The sequence below is a fragment of the Erithacus rubecula genome (assembly GCF_903797595.1).
Source record: "Erithacus rubecula genome assembly, chromosome: 3".
Classification (NCBI taxonomy): domain Eukaryota; kingdom Metazoa; phylum Chordata; class Aves; order Passeriformes; family Muscicapidae; genus Erithacus; species Erithacus rubecula.
In genome coordinates, this window is record NC_136689.1 from 19,387,535 (window position 1) to 19,414,720 (window position 27,186).

General features: G+C 39.9%; 2 protein-coding genes across 2 annotated transcripts in view; both read right to left on the reverse strand.

Moving 5' to 3' along the window:
- The window catches only part of LOC306800368 (macrophage mannose receptor 1-like), a 30,811-nt gene extending 26,367 nt beyond the window's left edge, over nucleotides 1-4,444 (reverse strand). The window contains exons 1-3 of the mRNA XM_079302412.1: nucleotides 4,267-4,444; nucleotides 2,053-2,454; nucleotides 434-607 (exon numbers count right to left, since the gene is read on the reverse strand). Of these exons, the coding sequence (XP_079158538.1) occupies nucleotides 434-607; nucleotides 2,053-2,454; nucleotides 4,267-4,324 (634 nt within the window). The 5' untranslated portion in view covers nucleotides 4,325-4,444. The remainder of the gene's footprint in view (nucleotides 1-433; nucleotides 608-2,052; nucleotides 2,455-4,266) is intronic.
- A 13,629-nt stretch (nucleotides 4,445-18,073) lies between these two features.
- The window catches only part of LOC306800367 (macrophage mannose receptor 1-like), a 29,623-nt gene continuing 20,510 nt past the window's right edge, over nucleotides 18,074-27,186 (reverse strand). Inside the window, exons 23-30 of the mRNA XM_079302411.1 lie at nucleotides 26,417-26,519; nucleotides 25,388-25,617; nucleotides 23,785-23,950; nucleotides 22,622-22,774; nucleotides 22,265-22,381; nucleotides 20,659-20,826; nucleotides 20,005-20,046; nucleotides 18,074-19,588 (exon numbers count right to left, since the gene is read on the reverse strand). Coding sequence (XP_079158537.1) covers nucleotides 19,350-19,588; nucleotides 20,005-20,046; nucleotides 20,659-20,826; nucleotides 22,265-22,381; nucleotides 22,622-22,774; nucleotides 23,785-23,950; nucleotides 25,388-25,617; nucleotides 26,417-26,519 — 1,218 coding nt within the window. The 3' untranslated portion in view covers nucleotides 18,074-19,349. The remainder of the gene's footprint in view (nucleotides 19,589-20,004; nucleotides 20,047-20,658; nucleotides 20,827-22,264; nucleotides 22,382-22,621; nucleotides 22,775-23,784; nucleotides 23,951-25,387; nucleotides 25,618-26,416; nucleotides 26,520-27,186) is intronic.

Sequence of the window (27,186 nt, forward strand, 5' to 3'; positions counted from 1 at the left end):
GCAGTGCTCCTTTTTGTGCCCACATCTGTCACAACGGGAGCCCTCAGAGAAGGACCGTACAGCAGTGCCAGCACACATCCTAGCTGGGAAGCAGCAAGGAGCTCAGAATTATTATTGTGCTGCTCAGCAAACACCCCCACAGCCGGTGGGAGCTGAAAGCTGTTCTGCTCTTCCATCACTCTCTCGGCGCAGCGCGTTATTCGCTGGCGCGGTGCGCATGTGGCGGTGCGGCGGGCACCGAGGCGCACTGGCTGTGTGTGTTTGCGGGGTGTCACCGAGGCGCACTCGCTGTGTGTGTTTGCGGGGTGTCACCGAGGCGCACTCGCTGTGTGTGTTTGCGGGGTGTCACCGAGGCGCACTCGCTGTGTGTGTTTGCGGGGTGTCACACACAGCGCTGCCCCGCTGCAGCGCTCGGGGCTGAGGGCGGCCTCACCTGCGGCCGGGCACAGCCCGTAGCGCCCGTCGCTGTCGTAGTCGGCGGTGGTGGCGCACCAGGCGCGGCCGTCGGCGCGGCCCGCCGCCGTGCACGCCGCCCACCAGCGGCCCCCGAACCGGAACGGGAACACGCACGGCGCCCCGAACGCGTTCCCCTGCAGCGTGAAGGTCTCTGCCAGGAAAACATGATAGCGTGAGAATGAAAAGCTAACAATGAATGGTGAGCTAGGGAAAAATTAATTCTGCGGCAGAATTGCATCTCAAAGTGCTTTCCGTGGTCCCTGTCCCATAAATTTGTGTCAGCACTTTTTCGGACTTCAGCTGGTGACAGGTTTTAGAGCAGTGCTATTCTGATGTAAAGTAATGTATCATAGCTGAGGGCTATCATTTAATTTCTGACCAGGATGCTTTTGCCGTCTTAATAAGGCTCCAGAACTCTACCCTAAGATACTTTTATTTCAAACAATGTTAAGATTTATATAACATGTGCAAGAGCAGAAACTAATATTTTTAAGTCTCGATTCCTGGGGAAAAAACGAAACATATATTAGACTATCTCTGTCTGGTTTTATTCCAATGACCATTTAAATATCTCTTACAGTGAAGCAGCTTCCCATATGCAAAGCTAAGAGTTCAGTGCTCAAATATCCTGTGAAGTGGCTTTTAGAGCATTTTGGATGTGGGAAGGCCATTCAGAACAATCAGGCTTCAGCTAATCAAAAAAGGTAATTGCACTGGTGACTATAATTCAATTCACAGAAGCACAGAATCACTGGGTTGGAAGAGAGATTCAAGATCATTGAGTCTAACCCATGCCCCAGCCCCTCAACTTGACCATGGCACTGAGTGCCATATCCAGTAATTTTTTAAACACATCCAGGCATGGTGACTCCACCACCTCCCCAACCAGACCTTCCAGTACTTTATCACTCTTTCCATAAAAAAATTTTCCTAATATCCAGCCTATATCTGCCTTGATGCAGCTTGAGACTGTGTCCTCTCATTCAGTCATTTGCTGCTTGGAGAGAGACCAGCCCCACCTGACTACAGCCACCTTTCAGGGAGCTGTGGAGATGTGATTATCATCAGCATCCTCATCTGCTGAGCCAAAAAAGCCACACTTCCTCTGCTTAAATCAGTACTTTCAGACCTTTCTCAGCTCACCTATATTGTGCTTCATTCATGGGCATGTAAATTTCGTATCCCTGTGACTGTGTAAGAAACTTATCAGTGTTAATGTGTTAATAATGTAGTGACACAGTATGGTGAGCAGTAGTGGCTTTAGAGAACACTTTTGCACAGTATGAGAGTAAGTATGTATATGCATAATCACTAATAATATGTATTTATAGAATATATGGAGAATACATGTAATACTTGTACATGTAATAGTACTTGAAATATTAATGTGCTATAATGCATAGACTAAAAAAGTGTGTAGTACATGCTTTGACATAAAGATAAAATTAAATTCAAGGTTAAGTACTTCAGTTACTGAAGTATGGATTTTCTAAAACTCTGGTGGTCATTGAAGGCGTCAGAATAGTCGAAGATCCTAAACACTCTAACACTCACAAATGAAATAATGCAAAGGATGAAAGAATCAATTTGCTGTACCTTCATATCCCTGGGAACATAAAACATCCATTGCCCCATAGATATTCCATGTATTCTCTGCACTCAGTTCCTTCTTTAACAAAACATTATCATGCTCTTCGTTGCCAGGACTGAAAAATAAATCTTCTCCTTGGATTGCAAGGACACTTTCATTTCTGCATTCCCACCACTGAAGCTCACTTTTTTGATTACAGGGATACAGGGTGACCATGGCCTGATCCTTCTTCAATGGCACTCCCAGGCATAGATTTAGTTTCACACTCATAAGCTGATGATCTGTGATCCACCTGAATTTCTGTGATTCATTGTCTTGATTGCAAGCGGCAGTTCTAACTGACTGTGCAATAGGTGCCTCAAGACAGAGCCTGTTGACTTTATTATAGAGTAAAAATGTTTTAATGTCTGTAAAACAAAAAAAAAAAAAAAAAGCATATAAGATAGTTAATATAGAATATATGTTTAGTGGATACTTGATATGATTCTGCTTCCCATTCACATGAACAAGCAATCATTGCATTCATGTCAGATAAAAACAGTATCATTTTTACCAGGGTCCAGAGCAGCATCAATTCTACTGACTAAAAATAAAGTAGACAATAGAAAATGTATGTCATGATAACGCATCACCATGCTGTGGATCAGTGGTGGGCAGCAGCAGCAGCTGAGCTGAGCACAGCTTGTTGGATGGTTTTACATGGTCAGTGCATTCCCTCAACCACTCTGCTGTTCCCATTACCTTGTTCTCTCCACCCTATCTTCAGATGCATGGCCTTGTTGATGTCTGACTGTGAACTTTTCTCACCCTTCCAGATCTTACAGGTCTCCTAGTGGGTACACAGCCATCTTCGCTGAGCCATTTGCCTCTCCTCCCCCAAATCCACCTTTCCTTTCCTTTTTGTCATATAAATGTGAGTGAACCAGTCTGGGTTTCTCAGGGGCCACTCTGGGCTCCTCAGCCTTGCTGACTACAAGATTTGCCATCCCCTACTATGAGCCATTGGCTGTAAAACAAGGAATGGCTTTGGGAAGCCAGATGCAGTTTGAGAAAGGACCTGGGAGTCACAGCATCTGACACTCACCAGTGTGTGGTGGAAGTTAGAAGATACAGTACACCTGCACAGAAATTGTGTCCCTAGACCTCCATGCAGTTTATCTGATCATGCCTGAAGTGTTGGCTTAAGGTGAGATAGAAGTAGGGGAGCTAATTTCAGTCCTGCAAGGAGTTTATCAGCAGCATTTGTGAACTGTGTTATGAATTTGCTTTGCTGCCTTGTACTTTGTGACACCCATCTGGTCATAATTCTTGCCAAAGCTTGTGGGATTCATAACCAGTTTTGGTCCCTGATACATATTTTGAGCAGTGGGTGCCACATTTAATAAAAATATATTTAAGAGGTTAAAGATATTTCCTTAAAAAGCTTGCAAAAAACTAAAATCAATGCAATTGATTTTAATCAATTCAGTGATTCAGTCAAATCAGTGCAGTGAATTCTGGCCTGCAGGGAGACCATGGTGACTTAAAAAATCAACATACACTCCAGGACAATCTGTGACAATCCTCAGGACTTAGAAAGGTGAAAGGATTTAACTTTAAATATTCAGGTCTGCAGAAGCCTCCTGTTTAACATCTACAAGAGAATTGAAGCTAAAGGGATAGCAGCAGTGTTGAATACTACAATTCCATCAGAGATTTCCAAAACTTTATCCAATTTTATTTTTAAAAAATATTCCATCCACTTTATCAATGCCAGTGAATTCTGTAAGTCTGTTGAAAACAGTGAATAAAAGCCCCTTTACAGCCATCATGTATGAATATCTTGTTGTCCTACCAATATTTCCACTTTTCACCCCTCCTGGAGATTTTCCCTGCCTTATTTTGAAAACTATTACCCAGACACCAACAGCTCAAAAATCAGAACAAAGGAGTAAAGAATTAAGTAAATTTTTAAGAAGTCATTTAAACATATATCATTATTTTCTTAGGTCTGATCTTATGGGGTTATTGAAATGATAGTGCCACTACATATTAATAAAGCCATTAAGAATTGAGTCTGTGGTTCCTTTTACATTTCTTTTCTTCTATGTGATCATCCCCAACCCCAAATTAATAATGTACATATTGGCAGTACCACAGAACCATGATCACCCAGAAAAGCCAGAGGAGTGGAAGCACTTCCACGAGACCCTTCACAGGAGCAAGCAGGAGGCACTTACCCACCAGCTGCACAGAACTGTGAGCTAGAGAGAGAACAAGCAAGAACCCAGAGAACATAATTGCAAATGCTGTTTGCTTTTCTTCCCTCCAGCAAAACCTGGGTGGTGAGAGCTGCTGGAGATAAAGTCCTGCTGCAGAGAGGACAGCAGCCAGTCCTCCTCGGTTCTGCAGGCTGGGTGAAAGCTCTGAGTGCTAAAAAAGGAAACATTCTGTCACATGCCACATTTCTGAAAAACAAGACCACATGGCACCAATTTTACCCTCGAAAAAGAATGACTTCTCACTGGGGGCAAACCATGTTTCCTTGGGAAAGCAGGTGGCCACAAGTTTTTATCTCTCTCCATTCCCACAGTCTTCTGAGGAGATTTGTGGAGCTCGTGGGATCAAGTCAACAATGAAATACTAAAGACAGAAATTCAGCCTTAGCTTTTAAAACTTACATCTTACCTATGCAGAATAAAAAAAAAAATCAAGCAGAAAAACACAGAAGTCTCATATTTTCATCTGTGAGACAGAAGTGGATTTTAGAAGATTTAAGTGAAATTCATTCTGCATGACATTAGAAAACTTTCTGCCCTTCAACAGGAGTTTGCCATTATCCTGCATTTCTACATAAATGCAACTAGAAAACCATGTGAAAAATGGCTTATTGAAAAATCAATGCTTTTTTTTTTTTTTTTTTTTTTTTTAGTGAAGTAGGTAATTTTTGTTTGAGAGCTATTCCAAAAGTCAGTCACAATTTCAGGAAATGCCACATATTGCTTTTTACCTAGATCGAGATCCTACCCCGGGCTAGCATTCAGCACTTTGTTTTCCAAACCTAAAGATGAAAAGTTGAGAAAAGCAGCACTTTCAATATTCCATTCCCCACCACTGCAGGCTGTCCCTATAACTGTGTAAAGGCCTACTTTCATCACAGTAGATTTTTTTAAATGGAAATATTTTGTTTAGAAGAACTTCTAAATGGGAAAAAACAGTCTGTGATACCAAAATATCATTTGAAATGTAGTAACATATTGATCAGCACCTGTATCAAAAGTATAATATCAGGAAAATTGGACATCCTCTCCTGTTTTTAGCCAAGATAACTGCATTTCCCAAATACAGGGTTTGATCCTGCTTGTCTGTTCAGCAGAAAGCCTGTAATGCAAGAAATGTAAGAAAATGTCAGAAAATATAAGAAAATGTAAGAAAGGGAGTTAATTCCCTGAGAAAAGATAATATGGGATTAAAATAAAAGAAAGAAAATGAACAGTGAAATAAGAAATTACAAGGAAATGCTAGGTACAGATCTTAAGGGCAAAGTTAACTTAGGCTGACAATATTTCCTTATAGCATGTGACCTATTTATATAGGAGATGCATTGTTTATATTGTCAGGATTTTTAACAGCCTTGTTTTGTCCTGGAGCCTGTACAACATGAGGCCAGGAGGAATTCCATTTTCTTCCCAGTTGGACATTTTATAACAACAAAGAAATAAAAAGGAAAGGATCCGTTTTCTTCAGCCTCCTCTGCACCTCAATCCAAAACACAGCCAGCTGCAGCCTGGGAGTAAAGCAAACATTGGTTTCCCCTCAACCAGGTTTCACATGGGCTTTTAGCTTAGGGCTAAAAATCTGAACAATTGCACCCCATCCTTGATACCCCAAACACACCTGGTGTGCTTGCACCTCTCCTCCAGTACTGTGAATTATGGGGTGCTGTGCTGATTCCCACAAAGTACCTGCTCGAGGCTGCTGAAATCCTTAAGTTCATTAAACTTCTACTGTCTCTAAGATTAAGAGGAAAAGCACAGTCTCAGCAGCACCTTATACCCACCTGTCTGATGGGTCTGAATGGATAGGAGGTGGGAGGTAGCATGCCATGGTGGTTTTGCAGGTGATGATTTGCCAGTTGCTGATTTTAGATGTCACAGACTGCTGCAGTCACATAGAAAGACCCATGCAGTGCTGTGGGATCCCTTCCTGGCAAAGATCTGCTCTGATGCAAAAGCAGCTTTGGGCAGGGTGAGTGTGCCCCATGCAGACTCATGAGAGCAGCCAAGGCACTCCTGCACCTGCAGAGCAGCCCCAGACATGGGGGCTCATTGCAAGGTCATTTCCTCATGGGTTATGGCATTACATGGTCTTGCTTTGCCAGATTTCATTGGATATTTTGATGAGCCTGCTCTTTTTCTGGTCAGGTTCCAGCAAGGGGGATACGTACTCTTTGTCATAATAATTTTCATTCAGGCTGATAAAGGTAACAGTTTAAAGTTCTGACAAGGTCAGACAAATGAAATCCACACAGACCAAAATAAGAACTAATTTAGGGAAACAAACCATGAAACTGAAAGTATTGTGGCTGTTGCATTAATCTGCTTGTCTTCTGTACCTACCTAGTGAAAGCAACCACAAAGCATGTAGTAATTAAGCAGAAATATTTGTATTTTTCACCATCCTACTCTGATTTGATTGGTAATAGACTAAAGAAATTTCCCCAAGCAGAATCTATTTTGTCTGTGACAGTAATTGATGAGTGATCTCTCTGTGTTCTTATCTCAACCCAGGAGCCTTTTGTGGTGTAAGTGTCAATTATGTTAACTTGGGAAAGAACAGCAAGAAAAGGACGTGTACTGAAATTAAATCAGCTTTGAAATTTAAATCAGCCCTTATGGGCTTATATTCAGCCTGAAGTTTTGAAAAATTTAATGTAGCAATGCTAATCATTAATGTAATCCCCTGGAAAGTATGAAAGTTGCATAACATCTAAGAATGTTATACATGCTTAAATAATATTTAACAATAAGTATAATTTTCTTAATGTTTGGATGGTTGTGGATCAAATAATTCAATTAAATGATCATGGAAACATACCATTGACAACAGGGGCCCCAGTTAAGGGCTGAAGAGTCCCCCATCTAGGACACTGCACCCAAGGGTGAACACCACAGCTGCAGAGGTTGCACAGTCCTGCCTGGTGACACAAGCATCTGCACCTCAGTATTTTGGCTGAGGCACAGCAAATATGAGTGCTGGTTTACAGATACACTCACCAACCTTTTGTACTACCCTTTAACTGCTTTTAATTGAGCCTCAGCAAGCATTGGAAATAATCTACATGCATTTTTGGACTATTGTTTAGATAATGGATAGTGGAACAAAAAAGAATAATTAGTCCAGTCATACTTCCTGGTTACCAGTATATAGTTTTAAAAATAAATGGGAAAATGCCTGTTCTTTATATTATCTCTGTGATTAGTCTTTGTTTTCTTCCTTTGCTTTATCAGTGCTTCCTTTCTTATAAAAAAAATGTATATACCACTTTCCCATGGGCAAACACTTCAAGAAGCATCTGGACAATGCTTTTAGTCATATGGTTAAGTGTTAGGGTGTCCTGGGACGAACAGGGAATTGTCCTTCATTATCTTTATGAGCCCCTTTCCAGCTGGAGGTATTCTATTATTCTGTGATTTTTCAAAAAATATTTTAAATTCTTTGCTTTTTGTAAAATTCTCTACAAAATTTAAATGCCAAATTCGACCTAAATTCCTTAGAGAAACATGCAGTAAGAGGAAAGTTGGCAGAAAAATGTATTTAAAACATGTTCTTCCCCCACTGCCCGTGGATTGGTGAGGTCCAGAACATGATTTGAAATATGTGTAACACGGGTGTGTGAAAAATTCCATATCTAGAAAATGTCCTAATGTCCAACACAGAATCATGGCCTGAACTATCTGTCAGTCTCTGTGGAGGGGAGTGACTGAGGTTTCTTTGCATCCACTGGCAAAGGAGACACTGGAGTTCTTCCCCTCCTCACAAACTTTCCAAATACAATTGTATCAAACCTTTCTCTGAAAGAGGAAGGAAATTTCATAATTAACAACACAGAAGAAGATAGAGCAGACATTCACATGGACTGTTACCAAAGGAGTCTCTTAACTGCAAGACTATAAAAAGATCTGTAGGGCTTAGTTTTTTGGGTTTTTTTTGTTTTTTGTTTTTTGGTTTTTTTTTTTTCTGGTATGTTGCACATACTAGTTCAAATAAAACAGCAAAAGGAGATCTGTAAATAGCTGTAAGGGCTGGCTTTAATCTGAAATAGTTTCCAGATTTTCATGTTATAAAGGGCATGTAAATCTCTCATAAGTCTTCCAGGCACAGTCTGAGCATTGTAGCATCACAGCAGTGCACTTTCTTTTGTTTTACTTCCTTTTGTTGTTTGAATCATTTTCTGCTTTATAGGAGAAGAAAGTGATTTGTCTATGGCTCAGTCATCATAACATAAACAGAAGTTTATATACTTCTCAGGACTGTCTAATGCTGAAACTGTCACTTTACTTAGCCTGAACACGCCCTGGGCGCTATGCTGGTCACATCATTTGTGCAGAATTGCCTGTTTTGGAGAGAAAGACACCTATCCTCTCCCTAAATTAACCCATATTTAGAAAGACAGCTGAATGATAAAGAGCTACAGGTGATGGTGATGGTTATGGTATTTACAGTTGAGATCCCATTTTCAGGACAGGTTTTGTTTGCCTTGTGAGTGCTGACAGTGCAAAGTGCAGGTGCTGCAGGGAGCCAAGGCCAGGCACGGGCTAGCCCAGCCACCAGCCATGGGCATCCAGCAAGACCAGCCACCCCCTAATCTCTCTCTCTCCTCTACCCACTCCTTGCTGTATGGACACAAAAAGAGGGGTGGGGAATGGTCTTACCTCAGGTAAACCAGGCACCACATTCAAGAATTTGGAAAGAATTAGATTCAGCTTACTTCATCTATTGTTAATACTCCACAACACCTTGACCTGTGAGCAGAACAGTCAGCAAACTGCAGCCACTGCTAGCACCTTAAAACCACCAGGTTACACCACCTTAAAAAATACTTCTTCAGACCAGAGCACCACCCAAACCTATCCTGATTTTGAACACATGAAGCAAAACCAATAAATTTAAAGATTAGTGTGTCTGTTCCCAGCTCTACCTTTGTGTCACCTATAAGTTGCTCCTCCCTTCAAGTCAAACCATAAGTCCTTTAATTTTGGATCTGCACAAAATTATGGTGTTGTGAAGCCTATATGGCAGCTAGAAAAAATGTTTCCAGTTCTTCAGATACAAGACCTTGTGTCCTAGTACACTGCACTAAAAACTGCTAGGATGATCTGAACAGCCTCTAGAAAGCTGGTGAGCCTTGGTCAAAGCTTCAAATTCAAGTCAGAGCCAGATTCCAGCTAAAAGACTATTCAAGGCCACATTCTCTACAGCCAATGTCTTGATTTTTTCAGTCACCACTTTTCTCTAAATATTCATCTAAGTAGGCACATCACCAACCAAAGTACTTTTTTTTTTTTGGATGCTGTTCAGATCACTGCATGTACAGAGGACTCTTAATTTAGCTGATTTTCTGTATTATGAAGCCAATGTGCATTTAAAATGAGTTGGGGCTCCTGCCCACATTTTCAATAATCTCACACTTCTACTTGGCAGCATCACTGTCTATCACACTTAAGTCTGCTCTGGAAAGCTTCAGTGCAGAATACATTTTTCTTCCCATTTTACTTGAGGCAATGTTGCTGCATTCATGAGCTTAATGCTTCCTACCAGAACATAGCATGCACTGTTTAAAGCCTGCTCTTCATTTCCATAACATTTTGTCAAGCACTTCATCAGGGGGCATGTAAACAAGGGAAGATAAGAAAATATTTGCAAGACCATTTCCTATACCAGGAGCATTGTTTTGTTTACACAAATTGTGCCCAACTCTGCTTAAAACAGCAGGATAGATTATATATGAAAACCTAATATGATGCTAGGGCTGCAAGACAGCCCCTTTTTACTTTTATTTTAAGCAGATACATATGACTATTTTGAACTCTTAGAGACAAATTTCCTTTAAGAAATTTGCAATTTTCTGCCAACACCGGGGGAAGCGAGGCAAGGTTTGAACATATCAAAACACCAAGGAATTATAAGACAGTCAGACTAACTTGAATTCCTGAAAAGGTAATAGAAAAAGCAGTGCTATTTGCTAATCATGAGGTGATGACTAGATAATAAGGAATCATAGTCCTAAAAAAAGAACAGTAATTGGTAGCTTATGCTGAGTTGTAGGTGTACTGACAAGGGTTTTATGAAAAGATTTGGTGCCATTCTATATGTTAACAGCTCAAATAATGGGAAAGTGCACTTAATAAATTATTTCAGCTTTGTTTCGTGATTTAATCCCAGCTGGCAATTAGGCACCCTTAATTAATTTAAATTTAGTACTCAAGAAAAGGCAATATTGCAGGGCTGTCTATTCAGTGCATGAATGCAGGCATGTGTCCCTCACCCATGACAGGGAACACTTCCCCAAAGGGATTTCTAGGTCCAGTTTGGTGTGTTCCGCATTCCAGGGATCATTCCCATGAAGTAGGTTGAACACAGCCATTGCCAGCCTGTTCTGGAGCAACCAAGAGATTATTGCTGGGCCACCCACCCCAGCCCAGCTGTCCTGACGAGCCAGAAACACACCAAAGCACTCCAACATTGTTAGGACAGAAGCTTTTGACAAGGCTGCCCAGGAAAGAGGTGAAATCACAGTTGCTGTTTGAAACTTTAGAAGAGGTGTTGGATCTTTCAGCAGCTGATCAGTTTTAGCTGACAGTGCTTTTGGGCAGGACCTTTTCAGTTCCCTATTTCTATTATGGGTCTGATTATAAGTTCCTATTCACAGGATATATAGAATTCTAAGGCCTTTAAACTTTAAATTACATTATGTCTTCTATTGTTTGCTTTAGCATTTGAAAAAAGAAATGGGATTCACAGTTCTCTTTCAGTAGCATTCAGAGCCACAGAGAGCATGCTTATTCAAGCATCTTCAAAATCCCTCCTAAATTGAAAATAAGGTATTTTGAAGCTTAAAAATATGAAGTGACATATTGTTTCACAATACAGTTAGTGGGGCATAGAAGTGACACATTCCAGTAAGATAACACATTCTGTGCTGTGTCTGTAAGATTTATATGTTTTTTTAATAAGAATATGAAGTAAAGTGCAAGATAAGAATTTGATAGTTACAGCACAAGAACAGATTGGCACAATGCTGTTTGTTAGGAATTATAATTGTCATTTTTGCAATTGCCTTGCTGAACTTCACATTTTGAGTATCTCTGAGAAAGGATGCTCCTGTGTGAGCCATCACCAACTTTTCTGCACACACCAGGTAAATCATCTTCTGGGCTTTCCTCTCCTCTGTTTCCTCTGGGTATTCACACAGACAGGAGTGATATGAAGGAAGAGACTGGATCCATCTGTGCTCTTCCATGGCAATTTGCTTTTGCAGAGACCAGCAATAGTGGGCACTCATTGAAGGACCCTGCAAATCAGTCTCATCATGAAGAGATTGAGGAAAACAGGCAATTGCAGGGGTTAAGGAACAGGAAACAGGGTGCTGAGAGACAGATAGAAGTCTTGGAAGAGAGTCTGGTACTGGGAGACAATAAAGTGACTGCAGAAAGACAAACAGGTACCCACAGCCACTCAGAAATATGAGGATGAGGAAAATAGATGCTTTTAGCTCTTATTTCCTTACTCTCTTTTCACAATTGATTCCTTTGGATTGTTTGATTGGTTTTATTTCACACTTGCAATACAATTAATTTCCTGTAGATTTGGGACCCAATTTCTTGAAGGCTCACACCTGGTTTCGATCTTGATATGGAATGCAACTTTTACAACTGCTGGTAGCACTCATCTACTTGACCATGGGATTGAATATATGGGAGCATCAACCCAACTTTCCAAGTGGGTTAATATAGTAAACAGAGCCACAGCAAGAGACTCAGTGTGAGTATCTGATGTAAAACATTGTCCAAAGAAAGGGCCAGTGAACTATAACGAGTAAAGATACACATATTTTGAAATTAATATTATTTTATAAGCATGTCTCTCCATTGTTAAACAAACAAAACAAAAATCTGTATTAAATACTTGGTAGAAACTGTATTTGACAATAGTGCTAAAAGATAACCCTCTATTTGGGTACCCTGATGACAAGCCTAGCACTCACCCATGCTCTGAGCAATCTGGCTGCAATGCCAGGCACATTGCCAAGCTGCTCTGAGCAAAATGTCACACAGCAATTGGGGAATCCAGGCTTGCACATCTGTAGTCTTGTTAAGGACTCCACTCAGTGGTAAATAGAAGATGCTGCATCTCCAAAGTGCAGCAGCATTTCAGGGAAGCTGCTTGGGGTCCTCATGCCAGAGCCATTGGCTCAGGCTGGCCTGGGATCACCTTACTCCTGTCTGCAGCCAGAACCTTGTGCCCAGGCTGACCTGCTCCAGAGAGCAAGAAAGGTGCCAGAGATCCTCATGTGCTGTTTTTGCACTGGCTCTGTCTCTGAAGAGGCTGGGAATGTCTGTGACTGATCTCATGGGCATCTCAGAGCTACAGCAAAATCATTCCTTCACTGATGAAGAGCAGACAGACAGCTTTCCCTGAACACAGTAAAAATTATGAGAATATTTCAAAGCATAGAGTAAGGAATTCCTTTCTTTCACTACCATCTCTGTCCCTGTTTCAGCAATTGCAGGATGTTTCCTAAAGCATTACCAGTGATACAGGACCTTTAGGTCATGTTGTCTGCAGGATGATTCACAAAATAAGTTGGCCCTTCCAAATTTTTTTCATTCTTACTCTTTATCAGTAAATGTACTTTTAATAGTCACACCAGCATAAATGTGGCTTTTCGTTTCAGGCATTTTTACATACGAAAACATATGCAGAGTATTTTCACCACTGTTTGAAAGATGTCCAGTCCTGCAGTTCTTTTGCACTTCCTGATGAAGTCCAAAATAGTGGGGCACAGAGTGGCAACAGGAAGCATCTAAAGACTAAAATATAGAATGAATTTCATTCATAAAGAGTATACTGTAAATGGCTTGAGAAATTAAATGCAAAATTGAAGATTCTGAAGTAAGGAAAGACTGGTCAAAGAAAATTTCTTTTAATGAAAGTAATAGTAAAAAATACCCACAGAGAGCCACCATTGTTCTTCATGGAAAGGAGTAAATCTACATCACAATCCTCTGAAATAAATCATAATAGTCTACCACTAGGCTATTCACAAAAAAAAAAAAAAAAAAAAAAAAAAAAAAAAAAAGTGTATTGTTCTTCAGAGATGTTCCTTATAGAAGTCATCTTGAGCTATGAGTCAAGCTGTGCTGGCATGAGAACAAGAGTAGAATGTCATGTTATGCTGAACACACTAAATGTGAGAACAGGCAGAAAACATTTACAAAATTCACTCTGAATGACACTTTAGTTGTCTGAACTATCAAACATCATATGAATAACTGAGGAAGAAAACAGCTTATGAATATTTGGAGTTATAAGAAAATACTAAACTTTTGGAAATGAGGTTTTATAGTAGCCAATGTAGTTTTAGTCAAATTATAAAAGTGCACAAGAAGCAATGGAAAATTGTTAAAGGAAATAAATTCATAGACTGTGGTTTTCTCTTGCGATTCTTTAGGTGAATGCAAATGGCTCTCAAGCAAAATTCAAGGATTTCCTTCCTTTTTATCTTGCTTCCTCATTTGCTTAAAATCTGTTTCTGATTTGTGTCACTGTGCTAAAATCCCATATAATTGAATTTCACATATTCAGTGAATTAATTACAATGTAGTCATTTCTTTGTGGTATAACTAATTCCTCTTCATTTATAATCCAACTAAGAATGGACAGTTTCACTGCTATATGCACTAAATGAACCTGCTTTGGCAAACAAAGAGTTAAGGAGATAAATGACGTCTTCCAGACTTTTGTTATCTTTGCAACATATGGAAATTGCATATTTATTATTTCCCACTTCCTGGTAAAAATTCATTGCCAACAGATACAACTCTGAATAGACCCTAAATTTGCAGGCTTTTAAGTGTATCATTAAGCCAATGCCCACAGCAAATGGTGTCTTTGCAGAAGTTAATTTTCTAAAGCAGCCTGACAAGCATAACCACCTCATGTGGTAGCTCTGAAATGAAAAGTACTACTATTAGAGGAAAAGGCTACTGTTCCCACTGCCCAGAATTAAAAAGCAAATATCTTCTTGAAACATGAGGTGAAGGAGAAATCCATGGGCAGATGGGAGATGTGCAATCAAGCCTCATTTTTACTATTCCATTTGCGCTTTGACAGATTATTCATCCCCCTCACTCCCCTCACTAATTAAAGCCAATGTACCTTTTCTTTTACCTTTCATTTTCACTTCCCAACATCCAGGGAGTGAACCCCAAGGAGAACAGATCCAGCAGGTTGAAATGCCAGCACCTTTTCTCAAACTGAAGGTGTTCCAGAGGGAATGAACACCAGGGGGTGTTTGTTCTCTAACAAGTTGTTTAAAAACAAGTGTTTCCACTGCTCACAATATCTTTGCAGAGAAAGTGCTTGCAGTAAGCTTTCTCTCAGGGGCTTCTTGGGTTGCAAAACAACCCATTCAGTTCCTCTGTAGCACTCTAGCAAAAACCTCTTCCTTTCCATTGCCCCAGAGGCTTCCCCACAAGTCCACTTTCTGTTCCTCTTAGGAAAACCCCAGGTCCCCTCCTACCCTCTGTACTCTAGCAGGATGCTCTGAAGCATCAGCCCCACCCTTTGCACACTCACCACTCAAGAAAGAAACCATCTCCTCATCTTTTTAGATGCCTCTGCCCTGTGAAAGACATCAGGAGCCAGGGCAAGGTGGAGAGGCAGCCTGCCCTCATCCCTGATCCCCAGCTGTGGCCTATTATTGAGCACAAGAATACTCAGGCAAATAGAAACAAACACACAAATAAATATCTTACATGCTCCATCCAGCCCTTCCCCATCCACGTACTCTCTCTCTTCCCTGGTCTGAATTCACAGTGCTCCTGAGGCAACAGCTCACTTCAGGTACCTCAGCAGGCTCATCTCACATGCAAAGTGTATTCGACCCTCTATTCCTTCCCCACAACCAGGAGTCCTATCCTCCTGCACTTCTCCCTGCAGCACCTGCATTTCCCAGACTTCTGCTTTGCCATGCTCAACCTTGCCTGTCTCTCCTAGGAATGGTCAACACTTCTGGATCAATTCAAACTCCTTCATTTCTACTTCAACCTTTCACTTCAATCTCCTTTGTTTGGACACTTTGCATTGTATTTTGGTTTACCATCCTCTTACTAACCTCAGTCAATGTTTCTAATTGCACAAACCCTTATTCCTCCAACTACTGAATATATTCCCTCCTATGCCTAAAACCTCTTTGTCATCTTTTGCCTCTTTCTGATAGGCAACAAAACAACTGCAAGTCCTCCACACATATTCCTGATTATCAACTATAAACAAAACTAGGTCAGTCAGTTCTAAAAGTAAGTGAGATGGATTTAATCTAGATGTCAAGTTCAATAGTCTGGGTAAAAAGTCAGTATAATGATTGCACTGTATGCATTCTCCAGAAATGAGAGCAAATATTTCCTCAGAGAAACCAGAACCACTAACCACATCCTTAAAACACTAGCCAAATCCTTCAAAAGATTATATAAAAGGTAGTGAATAGATGTGCACAGCAAAAACTTGTGCCCAGAAAGCTGGATGTGTCAGATAAGGACACAGCTGAGAAGAGACAAATTGACACCAACTCTTCCTCTGTCCGGATACGGTGACATCAGGACAGAGTTTTGCTTATGGAGCAGTTTGCACCTTTCCTACTGACCCCAGAAAATCTGGCTCTTGCCCATTGGGATCTGGCCTGAAGGCACTAGCTCATTTCACAACTATCTAGCTATTCTCTTTGTATTTATAGAACTTCCTTACATTTTGCTCCAAATTGCTCTTCACTTCCTTTTTCAGTCTCACAGTTTCAGAAAATTAAATTGTGTGTAGTTTACTTCTTTTTAGACTTGTGTTTAGCCAGGGGCCTGACTCTAATAGGTACTGACACTGATATTAGCAAGATTTCTGTGTAAACTGGTATTCTTTTGGAGGAGGAGGATGTTCTGTTCTTCTTAGAACATTTGTCTGCCATGGCTCAGTCACTGTCTGATGTTAGAGAAAGTTAAAATGATGAATTTTTTCACAGTTTTTCCTTCCTTAAAGGCAGTTACTACTTCTTACATTATAATAAGTTCAAGTAGAGAACTTACTTTTACATCCATGTTATAGGCTAGGGATATAATAAAAATAGTGAGAAAAGGCAGGGCATTGAATCTAAAATGCCATCCTAATATAGAGAAAACAAGGGCAAGCAACTGAGAAAGAAGGTGTCAACATATTTTCTATGTGGAGAGGTATTTTACAAATGCTGGTTTTTTGCATGTCAGACCAAATCCAGAAACTATATGGAAGCAGGACAAATTGAAAAATTGTGTTTCCCACATTTCTGTTTACAGCAGTGTAATGCCAAAGGTTCCCAGGCCTGGTAGAAAGATTGCTTTGATCACTAAATGTCCAAACACTTGATGAGTATCTCTTTCCTACATCCACACAAGTAGTCTTTAAACTAGGTACTGGACCTGTCTTATCTGATGAGCAATCTTGGAGCTGGTTATTAGTTAGGATTTGGTATGAAATAGTAGCCACATCAGCTTTCCTTCAGAAATCTACCTGCAGGAGACTAATTTGAAATAAAAAAAACTACAAGTAGCCATTAAGTTTGAGAAGAAAATCCATCATAGTAGGATGTATGGAAAACTAAGCTTTCTTGTAAATTCCTGTTTCACTGATAGGGAAGAAATGCAGATCATAAACTGCATTTCTTAAAACAAGCTGTTCTGTTTATTTGAATTTTTCTCTAACAACTGTTACTATGAATTGAATTAAACACTTCTAATAACAAGCAAGTAACACTTTCTTCATTCACTTTTTCACTCAGAGTTCACTCACAGGCAGTGATCAGTATTGGTTGGACAATATTCTGAAACTAATCCCAGCTGTACACTCAGTTTCAAAGAGCCATACTGAGAATTCAAAGAGCCATTCCGAGAATTGTCAGGAAATTCCTGGAAAGTTCCTCAGAGGGTCTTACTCTTCACCACCAGGCATGAGCCACTGCTGTCTCCAACATGGTCCAAGACACACAATCCTCTCTCTGCTGATGCCTGTGGGCACTAGAAACCCTGTACTGACCCGGTGAGCTCTGGGTTCAGTTCTCACAAATGCAACAGCACTGCTAAAGCTTATCAGTCCTTGGAAACTTTCACTAATTAACTTCTCATCAGGCATATTTCCTGGCTTTGGCCTATTGTTTTCTGGTAGCCACTCCTTTATCCAAAATTACACATCCTGTGGAACCAATTCAGACAGGCCAGACACAATGGTCTTTTAGGAAGCTGTTACAAGAGTGGATTAAATCTTTTTAATCTGCTCAGTGCTGTGAGAATCTTGGCTGAAATACCTTAGCTACTGGTGCACTGAGCTGTCAGAAGGACCTACATACCACAGCACAGGGTCTAGGAGAGATCAGCAGATGGGATGAGAGATCTGAAAGATGTAGCCAGTGAAATGCAAAAGGAAGAACTAGTGTAGCTATCAGCAAATGTTGGGAGAAAAGAGCTACCAATATATAAAATCTGCCTCAGAAACTTCTAGTGCAGAACAGCACATAAGTAGTCTTAAATTACAACACTTACATTAGACAATTATTAGGGTAAAACCTTCAAATGTGAAGATAAAGAAGTGATGCGACACAGTTTCACAGATTGGTAAAGACCATTTAAGAACATGCTTGACTAGGAAAAGTGAATGCTCATTTGTGTATAAAAATTTAAGAGCCCCATCCCTCCTTCCTCTTTACATTGTTATGATAAATTGTTCTGTTTAAGAAGAGACACACGCTTTTACTTAGAATCAGCCTTTTAATTCCCTTTTAGTGAACCAATGCAGAATAAAAACTTATTTACATGTATTTCATACACACAAAAATGTTTTAACTTAAACACAATTAAAACCTGTCAAAAGATTAAAATATCAAAAATATCAAATTAAATAAGGACATTCACTGCACTAAGAGCTTTGAGCCATTTGATTGTTTGCATTTGGCATAAAAGACACTCAGAAAGTGAAAATGAAAAACACATGTATGTGAGCCTCTTTTAGGGTTTATGAAGCCTGAGAATATACCAGTAGATCAGAGGGAGATGCAATGACATCAGCTCCATCATGATGGAAGTCTAGAATGAGACTCAAAGATTTAAAACATACTTGGACAGGGAGAATATGGTCAGAAAGTAGAAAAGGCTTTCTAAAGGTAAATTTCAGTAGGCTTTGAAAAAATGGTCTAAAATTTTATGAAATCTACGCTGGCATTGGAGATACCAAAAATACTTTTTATATAAATGTTCAGGTGCAAATTAAGTATAATTTTTCTTTTCTTCCTGCCCTTTTGCAGCATTCTTTGAGATCCCTACTTGACTATTTAAATGATAAACCCCTATATTCACAATACTTTCCCACCTCTCATAATAGTTGATCATTCAATACATATGTTACAGAACTACAGCAGAAGAAATGCAATTTACACTTTGCTTTTCATCAGTCATAAACAGAGGAGGAAAATATGTTAATTCTGATATTATGGACAACACAAAGAGTTTCTGTGGTACCTCAGTAGCAAAGAGAAGACATGGACCCACAGCACTGGAGCCTGTCTGAGGCTAGGACCTGGCCTTGCTTCAAACAGTGATGTGCACCAGGTGAGCTTGGACGTCCTGTCCAACCTGTGCAATTCTGCCAGTCTGCTGGAGATCAACAGGACACTTTCAGGATACTTTCTGGAACATGCTGAGGACCATATTCTCACAACTGAATATGGTGAACACAGTTCTTGTGCCTAAAGAAGATGATGCAGAGACTGGAGCTGCCTGAGTGCTGGCTGACACAGCACAGCTCCAGGTCAATGTGAAAGCTCAACAATCCTCTCAGGTACCAAAGTTTGTGAGCAGATTTCTGCATCTGCCTTGCAAGTTTGCTTGTTCCTGCTACTAGAGAAAGCAAGAAGCACCCCATGTAAAATTAAGTAGAATTTCCATAGGAGAAAATTGCTTTCCTTAAGAATTGTTGCATGCCAACACTTAAATTCTTTTCAAAATCAAGCCCAGGATTACCCAGCCTATTAAATTGTTGCCTGCTCATTTTCTTCAATGTTGGTCACAAGACAATTTGATTCCTGGGTTCCAAGGTCACCACGGTATATGGCATTGTCAAAGCCAGCTGTGAACATTTGTCGATCTCGTCTTCTTTTATAGAAACAATACAGTGTGAGGCCAGTGCCAGTCAGCAGAACAAAGACCAGCAGGAAAATCAGCCCACCTAAACTGCTTGATGATGAAGCAGGAGGTTTGTTTATTGATGCTGTAGACGATAAAACAGAACAATTGCTACAAATGCCCAGAGACTGCTGTTGCACACAGAAAATATCTCCCTAGGTAAGCAACTGAGTTAAAACAAAAGTACTGAACAATCATAATAGCAGTTAAAATTTATGCATGTTCCAGGTAAATAATGCAAAATTTGGCTTAATCTGTTCTAAGGAGCATTATATTGTATTGCATATACAACTTATAAGGAAAAAAAAAAAAAAAGAAAAAATCAAGTTTGAGAGATGTGTTCTTATTTTTAATATATATATAATATATAAAAATAAAATAATCATGACTGTTAAATGGGTATTTAAATGAAAGTTTCAGGAGGAAATTCTACTGCTAAATAATGAATACCTATAAACTTATTGAAATTTCTCTTTATTTGGCTTAAAAGAAACAACTTACCATTATTGACAGGTGAATCATGGGTTGGCTCAACCTCAGCAACTTCAAAATTAAAAAATATTTGTATTATGCAGTTTGAAATCAACAGTTCAATGAAATAAATATTGCACACGTAATTTTTACATTGTGTTCATAACAAATTTTAAATAATCATAGAATCATAGAATGATTTGGGTTGGAAAGAGCTTTAAGATTATCTAGTTTCAACCTCTCTGCCCTGGACAGGGACACTCCTGGCAGGAGCTCAGTGACTGGGTACTGCTTCCCCTCAGCTCACCTATTGAGAAAGTATCTGCCTTTCTTCCCAGCACTCTCTAGTTTAATCATATCTTCATCATCTACTGCTCCTTGCACTCTAACTATAATATCCATGAGTGTTCTCTGCACTCTCAATAGATCTGTCCTTCCCTACCCCAGGGTCCAGTAAATACCCAGAAATCAATGCTTTTAAACTGAGGAGAGGAAACAGTGACTCAGATTAGTCTCCAGCATTATTTCTGATCATTTTTAACAGAAATTACTCTTGGCTTTGATTCAGATGCACATTCATCAGCATTAATGCATGAAATATTCCCAGTACCTAAACACCGATGGCCTGATGTATATTAACCACTACTTTGAAAAGAACCCAATGCACAGAAACTCAGAACTTACTTTTGGGGACTTTGCAAATAAAATTCTGGTCAACAGAGCAGTAATAGGTCCTCCAGGTTCCGCTTGAGACGTCCATGTCAACACAGTTTTCATCAAAAAGTACTGTAGGCTCTCCTTTCTCCCAGTTGACATATTCTACTGCACTTCTGTCCATCCATATCCATTCTCCTAAAATCAAATGTATTACCTAGTGAGTAATTGAAGTGGAGAATAACATCTAGTCTACTGGTCACTATGACTTACCAGATCAGATCAGGGATTTTTTTAGTTAATTAAATTGGTATCACAGAACACCCATTTCTCACTTTAGAGCACTTATTTCTCACTATTTTTACTGCCAGAGCTTTTCAGGCAGATGCAAATGCCCTCAAAGTTAACTTCATTAGCATTCACAGCTGTCAGTGGTGTAAGAAAGCCCTGTCCAGCTATCCAGGACCTTTAGCTGAATCCTGCACCCAGGACTGTGCCTGGGATCCTTAAGAAAAGCAGAGCACCTGTACAAGCCAGTATCAGCAGTGCCAGCACAGAGAATACTCAGGAGATTTGTTGTATGTGTGTATTCAAGATCAGTGAATAACTACTCTATTAGAGCTGTATTAATTAATTATCTTTGCAAATTGAATTAGCTCTCTCTTTAGTCATCCCATCTCCTGCTGACAGTGAGTTGTCTCCCATCAAGTGGGAATGACAGCAATCTTCTCTCCCTCAGCACGTGCCTTGTGGCAGCACACCCTGGCACATCCAGCTGCCTCCATGCCCCTTCCTGTGTCCCTGCAGCTGCAGCTCCCTCCTGCCCTGCTTGCACAGCAGGGAGCACTGGCCACTGGCAGGGACAGGGCAGAGCAGGTCACTGCTTCTGCAGAGCTCATTTCCAGCTGGAACAGATGAACCTGGCCCACCACTGCCAGTGGTGAGACACAGATTCGAGCCAGTCTAGACTCACTCTGGAGGTTTACCCTCCATCTGACAAGAAAAACTGGACTCAGAATTTCAATGAGATAGAATACAGCATCAAAATTGATATTACAGCAGTTTTAAAAAAAAAAAAAAAAAAAAAACCAAAAAAACCAAAAAAAAAAAAAAACTAAAAAAAAAAAACAACCCAACCATGTTAAATATATTTGGATTAAAATTAAAGGGTCCCCCAAAAATTTATGGAAAGAAAACCCTATTGAAATGTAATAAATTTTTCTAGGCAGCTCATATGAGCTATGCCCTGTGTTGTCTAGAAATAAATTTTAATTCTATTTAACTCAAAATTTAATGACAGACAACATTTTGCTTAAAATACTGCAGAGGTTAAATGTTGAGTAATTTGAGTTCAAAAAGGCAATAAGAAACAGTTTTAGTCAACTACTGCAGTGTTAATCTAAAATCTTTTACAGACAAATATAATCTGATTGCAACAAAGATACAGAAAGCATAGACCCCTTGGTGGTTTATGTTTTACATGAAAATCTATTAAATATTAATTAGTTATTTTTCCACTACTATTTATTAATTGTTAGTATATTGGTACTATTATTTACTATGTTAGTAGTACTTAGTATTCACTCTGTTTATTTAGTATCTATTAGCATCTCAATATACATTGTGAAATAAATACCATCAATGTTTTTGAACAATCCTATCCAAAACTTTCTGAAGTCACTTGCAAGTGGAGACAAGTAAAGTAAGAGAAAATTCATTTCAGCCGAATCTTCTATGGAAACCAGAGAGGCACCTAAAAATATCAATTAAATACTACATTTAATTTCAGCAAGATTGTTCATTTTAACTTAATTATCTCAATAAAAATATCATTACATGCTTCATGATCAGCATTGCCATATAGTAAAAATGCTTGATAATAAATTTAAATTAGGTGTAACTTATAATTGATACACACATACTCACATTGCATATTAAAAAGCCAAACACACAAACAACCTCTAAAATATCCTAATAAAAACAGGGCACTCACCCATTTGAATGCACATCATGGAAGCATCAGGCCAGCTTTCCTCAGAAGTGGTGTGAACATAGTAACAGTGCCCACGGAAGGGAATCCAAGATCTGCCACGCTTGGGCTCAGGACACCTCCCAGGAAGCTGTGGGGGTTCACTGGGGATTAACTCTGTGAAAAAAAAAAAAAAACAGGTCTCAGTGGAGTTTCAAAATCCAAGTGAAATGTGCACTCCTGAACCACACTTCAGCCCTACAAATATGATGTTTATTCCAGGAAAAGGACCATAGGCATAGGCATAGACCTAACTAATGATAAAGTGTTGAATTAAGTCTGACAAACTAGTAATAAACTATTCTGGTTGGAGCTGGTTCTCCAGCCTGCCAAAGGAGGCTTACACCACTCTAAGTGCAATGGGCTTCAACATGGCAAATTTTATCTAAAACTTGTGAAACAGAATGAGGAATGAGTCAGAATACATAAGGGATCTCAACACCACAAGTCTGTGGCTTGTGTCTAGTGTATTTCTAGTAAAGTCAGTCAGGGAAGTTCTCTGCAGTTGTCCTTGTACATCATACATCCTAATCAATGTTAAAGCAGAATTTATAGCCTGTTGCATCACCTCATTAAAGTCAAACCAGAGCTTAAATTAGTAAAAAATTAGCTGTGAATTTTAGTGCAGAAATGATGAATTTCTTTTATAATTTTAAACATGTTTGAAAATTGCATGCAATATTTGAGTACTAAAGTATTTGAGCAGAAGCAAGAGACAAATAATTGATTTGGCTCCTATACCGACAGAAGTTTTTAATTCACAATATTTCAAAAGACACTTCTAAATGTAAAAGTATATCATTAATATATTTATAGTTAGGCTACAGTTGATTGATTCTGTAGTTCTTGACAAACAAGGATGGAAAAAACTGCCGTGGCATGTGGCATGAAATATTGCAGCTGTCTTTATGATGTGCATGCGTTGACTGGGCTGTGAAATGAAATGTCTGGTAAATCACACAGGACAAATTGGATCTGAGAGTTATTCCTTTAAAAAAAGCAAGAGTTTATCACAAGGCATACACTCTCTATCACAACCTTTGCATATGTGGAAAAACTAAATTCAAATAAAGACATTAACTCGAATTCCAGCCTCCCAAATCACATTTGTCCTGTTCAGAACTTACCATTGGATTGCTTACAGAGAGATAAAAATGTTTCATTGCAAGATGCTGTCTTCCAAAAACCATCCACATCTAAATAGACACAGGCTTTGTTTTTATTTGGTTCTCCACTGGCCCAGTTAAGATATCTGCTCCTCCTTCTATCTGACCATAAGTACTGGCCACCACTCTAAAAGCAAATCACAATTATAATTATGTCACATACAAGAATTAGATTGGAATTAGATTGCACTTGAATTTATGCAAAAATTAGGAAAAATTTATAATCATGATTTCTTGCAAGAGATTATGTCATGAATATGTAAGAAGCTGGTCCACAGTCCCACTCTCCACAGCAGGTAGGGCAGTGTTCTTACAGATGTTAGTTTAGCATGCAGCATACATTATTCAATTCACACTTTTGTCTCATGCCCTAGGTGGCAAAGGGCCTTGAGGTAATAAATGTGAATATACAAATGAAGATTTAATCAAATGAGTGCACATATATACACAAATCAGATAAAGATTGCAGAGAAACTATTGTCAACATTCCTCTAACAGGCTTCTCTAGGTATCTAGACAGCAAAGGGAAGAATCTGGGGTTTCACTGGAGAGGGAAACCCTGATGAGGCTTTCCTTGGGGCTGGACCACAGCCTCCTGCCAGCCATGCTAACTGCACTTGTGGTAAGTTTGTGGGTCTTGCATGGGCCAGCTACCAGAGATGAGCTAAACATTTTGCCAGTGGATTTCACCAGTTTTTGCAGAGGGTGACTGACATTAGTCACACCCATGGCTTCTGTCACCCCATCCTGTGCAACCCAGATCTTTCCTCCCATCTTGTTCTCTGTGCCATTTCCTTTCCTGTCCGCTTTGAGGCTCTTGGCTGTGCTTCATTCCAGAATCCTGTCTAATCCCATTTTCCCAGTGCTCTCACTGAGGTGCAGCTCCAGCTCCTCCCACCCATGCCCTCTCTCATACCTGTGTTCCACCAGGCTCTTGCTCTACCTCTCTCCCTTTGATTTCCTCCCAGCTTCAATTCCAAAACTATCCAGATACATTTCATTTATACATGTTCTTTTTTACACACCACTGCTGATGCTTCTCATTTCAGACCTTTCCACTCTCAGCTGAGTTTGTTAGCAGTTTTACACAAGGCACCAGCTTTAGCTCTAAAAGCCAGCCTAAGGAGTCTCCACTGCCAGAGCCCTGCTCTTTCCACTATTGCCCAGCACAAGCTCTTGCACTGCTGGGCTGTGAATTGAAACAAGAACTCACAAAAAAAGAACTATTTCTAACCCATTTTTTTTCTCTGTTTTGCTCCAGAATGTGCCTTCAGAAACAGCACTGCTCCACCACAGGAGCTTGTGGTAGACCATGGAGCAGGAAGTGAGAACTTCATCAATGCTTTTACCACTGAAGCCACTCAGTGCTGCAGCTACATCCTTGAAGTGTGGGCTGTGGCAGTTCATGTTTACACCATGGACAAATATTTAATTGTGTAAATCCCCTCAATGGAGGGAAGTCAGAAACCTCTGCAAGGTTTTGATTCCTCCCATATGTCTCTGGGTCTGACCAGCAGCTCATCTAAGGAATTAGTATCACTGTCACAAGCAGTTGTGGACTCACCACGTTGCTGTTAAGGCCAATCCACACAGGCTGCCCTTGCTTTAATATTTGTAACCACAGGAAAGATTCAGCATAAGGGTCCAGGATACTGGCCAGTTCTGCAGACTGGTCCCTGCAGTTCTTCTCTGCTTTTTCCCAGCTCATTTTGTAGTTGATGAGTTCATAGCGATCGTCACCGTAACTGTTAAAGCCAAACACCGGAGTTGGTTGGGAGTGCGGCAGTTTGGGGTCTGGAACAACCAAAAGAACAACCAAAAATCTAACTTTATATTGGTTAGACTTGTAACACTGAGACAAGATCTAGTATACTGAAGTTGTCATGTACTTAAAAGAAACTGCAATAACAAATTAAGATATGTCCAAAAAAACCCTGCAGTGATGAAAGCCACATTTTCATATGACAAATTTTTCCAATACTTGTCAGAATGACCTTTTAGAGTAAGTATCTGTATCGTACCCAGAAATACACCTTGTAAGGACCAGACCTACCTAAACCATATTGTACCAATGTAGGGCATTAAATTCCTTCTATTTTTCTATTATATATTGGCATTTGTTGCATATCTGACAAGGAACAGGGTATGATAAACACACCATGAGCAAGCAGAGGGATGTGACTGCTGCTGCTGAAATTGTCTAACCAAGAATGCAAAGGAAATCAAGAAGGCCAGTTTTAAAAAATAAAGAACTTGTAGTGTTTTTAGTATACCATTAAAAATTTCAGTTTTGAAGATGTGAAGACAGTGCACTCAGACACCTTTGATTGCCAAAAGTAGTAAACTACATGATGATACATAGGTCTACTTTTTAAAAATTTATTGGTCTAGTCTCTGAAATAGAAAAAGTTAAGAGATTTTCGCTAAAAAAATAAAATGCGTGATCATCTTGTTAAAATGGTCCATAATACATGGGGTACTGCCACTAATTTCAGTTAGGTTAGGACAGAATTACAGGAAAGTAATTTTTAGCACTAGTTCGAAATCACCACAATAAATCAGGTCTACTAAAACATGATGAAAGAAAACTCACCAGAACTTTTTTGACAGATGTAACTTTTGCTTGCTTTACATCCTTCATCTTTCCATTTCCCTGCCTGTTCAATAGGGTTCTTCATCAAAAAGACACAATCATCCTCCAAAACAAAGGAGATTAACAAGAAAAAATATGTGAATAGGTAGGAAGCGTTCCTACTTCTGGATACACATGTATCACATACAGGCACATACAGAGGAATCATATGAAGGTCATAAAACCCATACAACCAATGGATAGGCACATGATATGGCAATGAGCCTTTGCAGCCTAGGGAAGTCTGCCCTTGGATGACAGAGGGAGCTGCAAAGCACAGCACAGAGGGAGGAGGGTGTGTCTGGGACCATCTGGATGACCATAACTCTGTGCATGGCCCTGTATGTCAGTGCATGTGTGTGCCAGGTCTAGCCCACAGGTCTGTTGCTGTTTTCCTGGAAGTTATGGGGAATTGCTCTTCAGCACTGAAGCTGAATTCCTCCTTCTGCCCCACTTCAGGACTAAGAAGCAAAGTGGTCACCACAGTGCAGTAACATAGAGGTAGTTTGTTAGAAACATCCTTTTTGTGGGAGACACCTCCAACACCCTTTCTGCTGCACTTTGGACCCTTTACCTTCCTCCTTTGCTCCCACAGCATGAGATGTGGCTGGCTTCCTGCAGGAGGAGGCAGTAGCTGTCCCCACCTCACCTCAGTATAACCTTATGCTACCTCTAAACCCCCTTCTGGCACCAGCCCAGGTCTTGTCTGCAAGAGAAAGAAGTTGTATGTG